The sequence below is a fragment of the Biomphalaria glabrata genome, chromosome 3 (assembly GCF_947242115.1).
Source record: "Biomphalaria glabrata chromosome 3, xgBioGlab47.1, whole genome shotgun sequence".
Classification (NCBI taxonomy): domain Eukaryota; kingdom Metazoa; phylum Mollusca; class Gastropoda; family Planorbidae; genus Biomphalaria; species Biomphalaria glabrata.
The window spans coordinates 54,824,398-54,836,396 of NC_074713.1; the positions used below are offsets into that span (position 1 = coordinate 54,824,398).

Consider the following 11,999-nt stretch of genomic DNA (forward strand, 5'->3'; position numbering starts at 1 on the left):
TTAAATGTAAGTATATAGGCAAGTGGACTTTGTTGATGGATGGCTGTCTTTTTATTTATTTTTTATTGCCAATATATATATTTTTTAAATTTTAATCTATGTCAATTATTATTATTTTTTGTTGTTGTATTAAGTTGACAGTATTCAGTGTCTAGATTTTTATTAGCAGTCACAAATATTGTATAATAATAATGAGGCACTGAATTAGAATGTGTTATGTGACTCAGTTATGACCTGCTTATTTAGCCATATCAATCACAAATGAAGCATTGCACAGTAGAGGTCATTTTCAATTTTCTTCAATAAGTGTTGCCTGTAATATAGGCATTAACTAGTTCAAGCATTAGTGCTGGTGTAATCCTGCCACTTTGTGCTTAGAATGAAATGCAAGCACCCTTGGTGATTCAAATTGTTCAGGATTTTTTGGTCAGCTCCAGGTTCTATAGGCACAGAGCTGGGATGAAAAACTTTTTAGACCTTGAATTTCATTGGGAGGTGCAGATATTAATTGCCCCTAACTCTCCTTGAGAGATTGTTAAATGCACTGCTAGTTTGAGCAGATTGTTCATTTCCAAATATGCATTTTATTTATTGTGCAAAATAAACTTCTGCATTTAAATGTATGATATTAAAAAGCAATTATGGGGAGTGGTGGCAAGTGGTAAACGGAACTGAGAGGTCCCAGGTGTGAATCTTGGTAAGGACTGGGTTTTTTAAATTCAGGATAAAAAAGCTGCCCCTGAGTCCTCCCACCTCAAAAGCAGTTGGTCATTGTGCTGGCCGCATGACACTGCTGTTAACCGTTGACTATAGAAACAGATGACCTTTATATCATCTGTCCTATAGATTGCAAGGTCTGAAAGGGGAACTTTACTTTTGTTTTTCTTTATTTATAGTAATTAGAAGAATAGCAAAGATCCCAGAGTGCAACTTTTTTTTTTCTGAGACTTTTGCTGAATTCCACTCAGGGGAGAGAAGGAGGGTAATTAATTAGTTGCTGTTTTTTTTAATTTATTTGGTTTAACTAATGTTAATTTCATTTCAGTCCCAGTATAAGCCTGGAGTTGCATCAAATCAACCTCAGGGTCCCATGATGCCAGGGATTGCCACCAATCAAACTCCAGGTCCAATGATGCCAGGCATTGCCAACAATCAACCTCCAAATCAAATGATGCCAGGGGTTGCCGGCAGTCAAGTTCAGGGTCCTATGCTGCAGAATATGAATGCGGCGTCATTGGCTCCACAGCCTGCTCCTCCACATTTACCACCTACTAACCAGAGCCAAACCGCCACTGAACCAGCAATTGGTAGACCTCAGACAAAACCACCACCAGGTAAAATTTGATTTAGCTGAGATAAGGGAAATTATGCTTGTTGTCATTAATAAATAAACACTTAGGTTATGTGGAAAAATCATCCTCTATGCTTTAAACCTTGACCTCTATGTTTTGAATATTATTTCCAGTTGTGTTTGTGTTGTAACCTTTTTTTTATTCACAATTTGTATTGCTCTATGTGTATTCTTTAAGAAATGCCAGTGATTTTAAATATCAAAGATCAAATTACTTAAAGTAAATGTTCAAGTCTTCTTGCATGTCTTTTTTTTTTTTTTGCTCATTGGACCTAATTTATACTCATTAATTAACTATTTACTTTGCTAGTGAAGTTCCTCTTTCAGAACTTGCGATCTATGGGGCAGATGATGTAAAGGTCATCTATTTCTGCTGAGGCCCACAGCTATCTAGGGTGTCATGTGGCCAGCACAACAACCAACCGCCTTTACTTTTCACTGACTAATGTCAGGTACACATCAGAGCTGGGTGGACTCAAAGGCGCCCTAAAGATCCCGAAATTAAAAACCCCATTCTTGCAGTTCGGAAGCCAAGCGCTTTACCACTCGGCCATCGGGCCTCCATTTCTTTTGTGGTAGTTTATATCTATGACATGTTTTTTTTTCTTCTCAGATCCAGCTTTAGTTGCAGAGTTGGATAGGATAAACCAAGAACGGCAACTTTTCTTAGATCAATACAAACAGTGGAAGAAACAGTATGATGATTGGCGGGAACAGAACCAAAGTTAGATTTCCTTTTTTTTTTACTTTTCTTCATTATAGTTTGCTATTAAAAAAATGATTCAATGTAATATTTTGAAGATTAACAAATTTTTCGGTCTTTCTGTATAGATCACCCAAACAAGGAACAGTTCCAGCAATATCTTGAGCAGTGGCAGACCTACGAACAGCAAATGGAACTTCGCAGAAGTACTATCGACTCTCAGAAACAGGCTGTTTTAGAAAAACTTTCACTGACTTCTTATGGTGTTACTGTTATGGCAGATAGTGTTGACCCTGTCAAAAAAACTGCTGAAGGGGTCAAAGCGTCCCGCTGGGATAGTGCTAAGAAGGAAACGCCTCCTAGCAATCAAGCTTTCGGAAGGCCAAACTCTGCGAGAGATGATCCTTCATTGACTCGAACGAATCTTTCAGAAAATAAAGGGGGCCCGCCCTCAACAGTCAGTGAGAAAAAGTTTGACAGCAAAGAACAAAGTGTTTTTCAGGGAAAACCCAATCTTCGAGAGCAGGTCTCTTCTCCCTCTGGCCAGGTCAAGATTCCAGGCATTGGTGACGATGATAAGGGGGAAGAGGATATGAATCTGGATGAAGATGAAAATGGTGTAGGTGGCATCATAGAGAGCAGACAGCAGGCTGCTGAGAAAATGTGGATGTCTGGTGGTCAGCCAGAGTCATCTGCTGATACATCAGGATTACCTTCATATCAACTTGACGCTAACAACTCTAATAATTGGAATACCTGGAACCAAGCTCCAGGTGGACCAGACCAAGGTCAATGGGGGAATCAAGGCAGCAGTTTTGGACCTCAAGGACCAGACTTTCAAGCTGGGCCTCGAATGGGAAACAACTTTTATGGTGGCCCCAATTTCCCTGGAGGCCCTAGGCAAGGTCCTGATTTTCAAGGTGGTCCAAGACCTGATTTCCATGGAGGCCCTAGACTAGGTCCTGACTACCATGGTGGTCCCAGGATGGGTGCTGACTTTCATGGCGGTCCAAGAATGGGTGCTGGCTTCCAGAGTGGTCCTAGGATGATGGGCCCTAACTTCCAAGGTGGTCCCAAGATGGGTCCAGATTTCCAAGGAGGCCCTAGAATTGGTCCTGATTTCCAACAAGAAACAGTTCCTGACTTCCAAGATGGTCCAAGAGCTGGTACTGACTTTCAAGGTGGTCCAAGACCAGGTCCTGATGTTCAAGGTGGTCCAAGACCAGGTTCTGATTTTCAAGGTGGTCCAAGATCAGGACCTGATTTTCAAGATGGCCCAAGACCAGGTCCAGACTTTCAAGGTGGTCCAAGACCAGGCCCTGACTTTCAAGGTGGTCCAAGACAAGGATTTCCCAATCAAGCCAGATTTCAAGGGCGTGATAATTTTAGAGGTAGAGGACGAGGGGACTGGAATAACATGAGAGGCAATGGGCCAAGGTTTGGTAGACCTGGCATGAATGAAGGACCTAGATTTCCTGGGCCACCAAACAATGAAACAGAGTTTCCAGAAGAAGAAACATTCAACCAAGGACCTGGAGAAGAAAATAACCCAGACTTTGAACATGATAATAGTTACCTAGATAACCCTTTTTTCAATGGCCCAGTGCCCGACAGAGGCAGAGGTCAAAGAGGAAGAGGTGGACGCGGTGGAGAATTTCAGAGAGGAGGAATGGGGCCTGACTTTCCAATGGGAAGAGGCAGCGATTTTCAAAGCGGCAGAGGCGGAGACATGGGGCGAGGAAGGGGGGAGCTACCAATGGGCAGAGGAAGTGATTCTCAAAGAGGAACTAGGGGTGGTGGAAGTGACTTTATGCTTGGTAGAGGAGGGGAGTTTCAAAGAGGCAGAGGAGAGGAGTTTCAAAGAGGAAGAGGAGGGGAGTTTCAGAGAGGAAGAGGTGGACAATTTCAGAGAGGCCCCGATGACATGTTTAGTGACGGACCTGATTCAAATTTTTTTGATGCAGAGGAAGGTCCAGGCAGAGGCGGATTCCAATTTCGAGGCAGGGGTAGGGGGCAAGCCCCACTTTTGCGTTCCCAGCCCCCATCACTGTTGGATGTGAATTTCGACGATTGCATGAGAGAAAGGTTTCCAGACTTTGATCCCTCTTGTGCAGACCCGGAAGAAGAAAGCTTCAGACGAGAACAATTTATGGACGACCCTGGTTTCCAAGACAACAATTTCTTAGAGGAGGGCATCAGACCCATGGGCCGAGGTCGTGGCCGAGGATTCTCAGAACCCAGTGAGTTTGAAAACTTTGAGGAGGGTGCCCCTCAAAGGGGCAGAGGGATGTTGAGAGGCAGAGGACTATTGGATCGTGGGAGAGGATTGCTTAGACCAAGAGGGGGATTAAATAATGAACCGTCCTTTGAAGACATAAGTTATGGAGCTAGAGGCCGTGGGAGAGGTATGCCTGGATTCGATGAGTTTCCCGACAGGCCAGTAGAACTAGATGAACCTGAAGATGCGTTTCCAGAAAGTTTTGCAAACAGAGGCAGAGGAAGGGGGGCAGGAAGAGGCATGAGAGGCAGAGGGGGTTTTGGAGATCTACAAGAGTTTGAAGACTTTGGGGAAGGCCCACCAATAGAAGGACCTTTTAGAGGAAGGGGAAGAGGAGGAGTACCATTTGGACGAGGCAGAGGACGTGGAATGGGAGCTGGTCCTTGGAGCAATGACCCGGATATGGAACCTCATTTACTTGGACATCTGGTTAGTTTATTTTAAATCATTTATTGCTTTGTTTTTGAGTCATTTTGTGCTTTGTTCTTCATTTCATGCTTAGGCTCAGATCATTTAGTGGTTTTTGTTTTAGTCCTTTGTGTGCTTTGTTTTAAATTTAAATTTAGCGCTTTGTGTTTTTCATCATTTAGTATTAAAAATGTTTTGATATTATACATGTCCATCTTATTCCATTTTTCGTAAATACCTTTACCCAAAGTAGAAATCTCATGGAATTTTCAGGCAAAGTAGGAAATGGCTACATTGTTTTTATATGAGAAAAGAGTCCTTGTAATCATAACAAATTTCCATAAGGATCAATAAAGCAGTCTTAAGTCTTATTAATACTCATTTAGACAAAATATGAAATACCCAGAAAAAAATTATGTTTTTTTTCTGTTGTTTTTCATTTTGCCAGTATGAAACAGCCAAGCTGTGTTGTACTTTTCCTAAAAATGCCATTCATATCTATATATAAAGATGTTTAAATGCTGGGGGGGGGGGGAGGAGGAAGGAAAAAACAGACTGTTAACACTAAAAACCAAACAAAGCACAGACCAATTATATTTCATCTAAATTATTTAAGTAGTGAATTATTACTGTATAGAAAATACCTTTTCAAGTCCCCCTAAATTAGGTTAATATACCAGTAGTCTGTAAAGAGGCTAATGCGACACCTGTTTTTAGAGAAGAAAATCATGATCCTGGACACTATAAAGTGGCTTCACTAACATCACATAAATCACATGTTCTAATCCTACTCAGACAATGCTTATGCTATTTCATTTATGTGAGTCTCAGCTAATAGGCTTAATAGATTTATTTTTTTTAAATACTTCCATCAAATTTGGCATTTCTGTTCCACTACATTAATGGATCCAAGTATTACAAATAAGTATAGAGGAAACTGTATGGCTCTTGACCTATTTGTTCAACAAGTCATGCAAGTTATTGACTGAAGCTCAGATATTTTGTCCCTCAGTCACTAAAGCATTTAACATGGACTTAAATGAATAGTCTGGTGAGGCTAATGTGATGATACAGGATAGGAATATGAAGTTTGTCACCTCCGGCCTCATGGGATAGGGGAACCCATTGCATTGGTTCAAGAGACTGTGACCCATGACCAAACAGATGTGAGTAAATGATCATCTTGTTGACAGGGGCCTTCCGACAGGAGGGTTGATGAAAGGGCAATCCTTCATCCTGGCCACAGGATAAAATACCTTCCCGGGTCAAATGTAGGGATTTATCGCAAACCTTTCTGGACACTTGGAAGAAGTGAGGTTGAACTATTTATTAAGGAGATGAATAGAAACAATATATTCATGAACAAGTTGAATGTCATATTATTAACTAATCAGTGGTCAACCACCATACAATTATTTATTCTTCACTTTCATTGTATGCTCTATAGTTGAGAAAGAGTGTTTCCTTAATGAGAAATTATACTTCTTAGTATGCTACAAGGCCTTGCAATAACCACTAACCACCACAAGCCATTCTGCTGACAGGAAGTAAGACCAGGGATATATACAATCACAACAGTAGATATAAGAATCATGACTTAGCCATGTTGTGTATGATGCACAGGAGTAATTTCAATCATAAGGAGCAGCTTAGCTCAGTATCATTTACTGCTAAGCCACAGCGCCTCCATTTCTTAGTGCCATTTGAGTACTGATGACTTAGTAATTAATTAATTAACAGGAATGGCTAAACTATAAATGTTACTAAAGGAACATCCAAATTTGGCTTAGTCATGTTATGTTTGAAATTGTTCTTTACGATGCTGTATGACTAAGAAAACTTTCGGATCTCTAATTTCTTAGGGTTATATCAAAAATGTAGTGTTCATGTGCAGATCCTTATGATATCACTGTATAAGTCAAGCACTGATCTGTTTAAGAGTGTTTCTCACTTATCAATGACCACTGTCTTTATCCTGGCCCAGTGTTTCACAAATTTAGACATGTTTAATGACATTTAATTAATTAAGGCTCAAACCTATTTAATATCTACAGCTTCTAATCTATTCCTGTTTCTTGAATCTTAATATCTCAATAATGTATTGTGGCGTTGTTTTGAATTATGACTTTATATTTTAGAGTGCTTGAATTGATTGCTTTCAGGGTCCAGAAGATGGCAGGGATTCATTAGGTCCACTAAGAGGCAAAGAGTTGCCTTTAGGTCCTTTTGAGGGTGAGCCAGATCTAAAAAAACCAAGGTTTGACTTGGAACTTCCCATTGATACAGATAGGAGAGGCAAGAAGGTAAGACTGATAACAATTTAGGAGGAAGACATTAGTGAGTTATATTACATCATTCTAGATGCTCTAAGTGGATAAGGTGCTGTCTACTAACATCTAAATGCATTAAGTTTGTAAGGTGCTGTCTATTAACATCTAAATGTTTCAATAAGGTACAGTGCTGTCTTCTGACACATGCATTCAGCTGTAAATTCAAAACTTGAATGAAGATTACAATAATGGAGGTGCTACATCACACATTTTATAATCTGATAGATAGAGTGAAACTGGAGAACTTCATTCTCTTCATTGTGTTCAGATGTATCAAGATGTGTTTAGATGTATCAATATGTGTTAAGATATCAATAGGCTGTAAAGAAGAAAAGAAAAATACGACTATGGAAATTAAAGCAGTTTCACTAACATCACATAAATCACAAGTTCTAATCCTATTCAAACAATGCTTATGGAATTTCATTCAACTGAGACTCAACTAATAGGCTTAATAGATTATATTTGTAAGATTTAGATTTGCACAATTATATCACAAAATGTCTAAAAATAAAATTCAAAACAAGATTTATATAGCAACCCTTGTAAGTTGTTTGCTGACATTTTTAGGTCAAAATTCTTACTGCATATATATATATAAAAAGAAAAATTTGTCAAAATATTTTTTTTTTAAATTTTGTTGGAACAGTTACATTCTTGTTTTTTTTAAAATACTTCAAATATTTTGAGTTGAGTCTCCTTGTAATTTGTTAGAGTTGCTTGTGGCAACTAAAATCACACATTCAAGAAATCTTTGGTGAACTATGGTTGGTCTTTTCTCATATGTAGAGCTTGATGACTATTTAGAAAATGGACTTTTACAATTTCGTTTGTATTTTTAGATGAGTTGGTGCGGAAAGCCAATTATTTTTTATCTTGTTATTTAAATAGTTTTTATGTATGTGCATATATAGCATACATAATTTTATTTTGAGCACTCAGAGGTGATGAGATTTCAAACAGCACTTAAAAAAAATATGAGTGTGACAGAAGGACAGACAAATGTCTTTTAGTTTTCTCTAAACAGTATAATCTCTTTTCATTAGTTGTTGAATATATTTGTACACCAGTGTTTCCCAAACTGTATTCTGCGGGACCCTAGTGTTCTGCAAGGCCTGAATAGGTGTGTCCACGAACTACTGTAGTAATTAACTAGTAGGCCACCACGTGAATTAATCTCTCTAAAAAGAATATGCAAAGTGTTACGTTAAATACTCAGAAAAAGGAAAAAAGTTTGTACACCATATTAATAACTTTAGTTGATAAGTACTAGGTTATATACACTTCTAGGATAAAAAAATTTTGAGCTAGTTTTTGTTTAGTTGACAAGGAGTTCTGTTGTGTTTGAGATGCAGAATTGCCATAGGTATTAAAAACAGCAAATACATGTTTTATCAATTTTATTAGAAAATGTTTTTAGGTAGCTAGAGAGATGCTGAATACATTTTTTAAAATCTATTAACAGTATGTATATGTATCTTTTTTCCCTAGCCATATCCGCCACATGCAAGAGATCCTTTTGATCCCTATAGAGACCCATTTGCCGATCCTTACCACAGATTTCCAGACCCTTATTTCCGAGACCCATATTTAGATGCTCACTATGGATTTGATCGACTTGCTTTTGACAGGTACAAATGACTTGCATTTCAAAAGTACTTTAAAAGTTAATTCGTTAATTTAGTGTTGCCAAGTTTGTCCTTTACAAGTTTGTCCTTTACAGTAGTTGTTGCTATGTGTTTGGTCATCACAGCTAATTAATTATACAATGACTAGCTGATAGCTATGCGTTTTGTTGAGAAAAAAAATTTGGTGGAGTGTTTTTAGGACTTGAAAGATATGGATGGCTGCCTGGTTGTGTGGTATGCGCTCCGGACTATTAGTCTTGGTGGTCCCGGACTCAAAACCTGCCCACAACCATGCCATGTGTCTTGTGGGAGGATTGGGGGTAGGATGTTATAATCTGTAATTCTGAAGAGACAAATGCAACATGTAAAACAAAGAAATGGTACACCCTTTCAAGTTTCAATGTTGTTAATTTTGGCCGGAAACCCTTGGATTAATTTCGGTCCCCATTGAAGCCATTTACCATTTCTCACGGAGCTATTGTGATAGACACTCCTTCACAATTAAGACTCCATGCCAGTACTTGTTTGGCCCATCGTTTGTAACCCATCTGGATGAAATGCCTCTGCTTTGCCTCTCCGTGGTTCTTGCCTTCCATATACACACACGTGTGCATTTGGTCCTCAATTTCTTAAGAATGCTCAGTCCCACTGCCGTCCTGACACCCAGCATAAAGTTGGGTAGGACGTAATAGTCTTCATTTCTGATGGAACATCTGAAACTTATTAAACAGAATACATTTGCTTTTCTTTATACACTGGAATAGTAATAGAATATGCATCCTCTGTTTGGGACCCCTCAACTCAAGAAAACATTAAGAAATTGGAACAGACACAAAATAGATCAGTGAGATTCATAACAAACGAATATTCACACTTAACTAGAGTAACACCTTTAGTTCAATCACTAAATTTAGAAAGCCTTCAGGACAGAAGACGCAAAAGTAAAGTAGCAATTATACATAAAACACTGAACCATAATCTTCAAATACAAAATTTAATAAAATACTCAGAAAGACACAAAGATAAAGGCACATTTCCTCATCCCATATGCTAGGACAAATGTGCACAAGTGCTCCTTCTTCCCTAGTGCTATTAGAGCATGGAATGGGTTGCCTGACCTTGCCAGGAAAACCAGTGACTTGGCAGAATTTAAGTCATTGGTTAATATGTATGACTGAATACATGACACGTAGGACGTAATCATCTTTTTTGAAGTAACGTCTGTATTATATAAGATAATATAAGAATAGAAGGAGTGGAAATCTCATTCTACAAACTAACCAATCAAACACAATGACACTGCTCTGATTTGTCAGCTCTAAATCTAGATTCTCCAGCCTTTCTTTAGCTGCCCCCTTTTTACATGCTGAACCATTTATGAAACGATACCTCTTCTTGGCTTTTCTCCAATGGAATAGACATTCTCTTTTAAATGTTAACCACTCGTGCATAAATGGACATGTTCAGGCAGCTAATTGTAGTGATATTATTGTTAAAAAAAAGGAAGTATCAATTATTTAATAAAGGACTACAATGTATTTTGACCATTTAAAGATGTCATAATTTATGCAGGAAAAGGAAATGAAAACAATTAGGCTTTAGTTACATTTGAAAACTTGGAGTGAAGCAACCAATTAAAATTCTAATTAAGAGGGTTGATCTTTGTGGGCAGTTCTGAGGCATCTTTTAATGTGAAAATTGCATGTTATAGTTAATTATTTTATGTATCCATTATCTTATAATATTTGATATTTTCATTTGAATTGTGATTTTAAATCAATGCTTGCACTTGCAGTCATATCAATGTCCATCTTTTGCTTACAGATATGGTCCTTTGCCACCTGACAGAAAACCTTTCATTCCAGCTGAAAGCATTGATTATGGCCATGGTGGACTCAATAAAGAAAAAAAATGTAATCTTACAAAATTTATTTTCTTCCTAACTTTTTTTTTTTCATAATTAATTTCTAACTTAGAATTCTGTAATTATTTTAACTATTTGGGTTAGGCTTTATTAGGAAATCTTTCTGTTTTTTCTTGCCAAATTTGTTTTCTATTGATAACAACTACCCAACAAGATTCTATTGCATGTAAAATAGATTGATAGGCCTTTTAAAACAACGTATTTCTTTCTGTGCCCTGTACAGCTCTGTATGCCCTGTACACTTCTGTATGCCCTGTAAATTTCTGTATGCCCTGTAAATTTCTGTATGTCTGGTACACTTTTATATGCCCTGTACACCTATGTATGCCCTGTACACTTCTGTATGCCCTGTACACTTCTCTATGCCCTGTACACTTCTCTATGCCCTGTACATTTCTGTATGTCTAGTACACTTCTGTATGCCCTGTACACTTCTGTATGCCCTGTACACCTCTGTATGCCCTGTACATTTCTGTATGTCTAGTACACTTCTGTATGCCCTGTACACTTCTGTATGCCCTGTACACCTCTGTATGCCCTGTACACCTCTGTATGCCCTGTACACTTCTCTATGCCGTGTACATTTCTGTATGTCTAGTACACTTTTATATGCCATGTACACCTCTGTATGCCCTGTACACTTTTGTATGCCCTGTACACTTCTGTATGTCCTATATTTAATTTGTTTTCTCTTTGTATTCATAAACAATCCAACACATCACTGTTGAATAAATAATGTTTAACTTTTATTCCCTCATTGAGTCTGAGCTTTCAAAGTAGTATTTGGCAATGATGATCTGATCTATGAACATTCAGAAGACCTAACCTAAATAGACATTTATTATTGCGGGCATTGGTCTGAATATTTTTGAATGTATCATAAAAAGAGCTGCAAGATTTATAGCACTCAGAATATTTGACGTTTAATTTAATATTTTAACATATTTTTTTAGAATAGGAATGTTTTTAAAGCTGATTTTCTTTTTCTCTCTTATTAGCAATTATACCAGCTGAAGTAATTGACTATGGGCATGGCCAAGCCTCTGATACCAAGTCATCAGCTCCACAAAGTGTCCTAGAGAGAGAACGAGCCGGACTCTTTGCTGCTGGGAGTAAAGATGGAGACTCAGTAGACATGCACAGAGATAGGAACATGGGTAAAGGTTAGTCAGACAAGTCATCCCATTACACAACCACGCGGCTGCTTGGTCGTGCGGTATGAAACGTAAAACATTGTACAAAAAAAAATTTTAGGCCTCACAGCAGTTATGCACTTTTAAAAAAATCTTCCAATCTAAACAATGAAAGTCTTTTAACACATTTGCCATTTGATCATGACATAGGCAATACAAGACACAGATGACAAAAACAGACACC

At 38.1% G+C, this 11,999-nt stretch overlaps 1 protein-coding gene across 2 annotated transcripts in view; it reads left to right on the top strand.

Moving 5' to 3' along the window:
• Positions 1 to 11,999, top strand: part of LOC106054479 (uncharacterized) — a 74,820-nt gene that overhangs the window by 10,005 nt on the left and 52,816 nt on the right. For both annotated transcript variants that reach the window (XM_013210357.2, XM_013210354.2), the window contains exons 3-10: positions 1 to 6; positions 1,046 to 1,334; positions 1,965 to 2,075; positions 2,183 to 4,761; positions 6,903 to 7,043; positions 8,562 to 8,701; positions 10,523 to 10,611; positions 11,621 to 11,785. The exon at positions 1 to 6 is cut by the window's left edge and continues 84 nt beyond it. In XM_013210357.2, coding sequence (XP_013065811.1) covers positions 1 to 6; positions 1,046 to 1,334; positions 1,965 to 2,075; positions 2,183 to 4,761; positions 6,903 to 7,043; positions 8,562 to 8,701; positions 10,523 to 10,611; positions 11,621 to 11,785 — 3,520 coding nt within the window. The remainder of the gene's footprint in view (positions 7 to 1,045; positions 1,335 to 1,964; positions 2,076 to 2,182; positions 4,762 to 6,902; positions 7,044 to 8,561; positions 8,702 to 10,522; positions 10,612 to 11,620; positions 11,786 to 11,999) is intronic.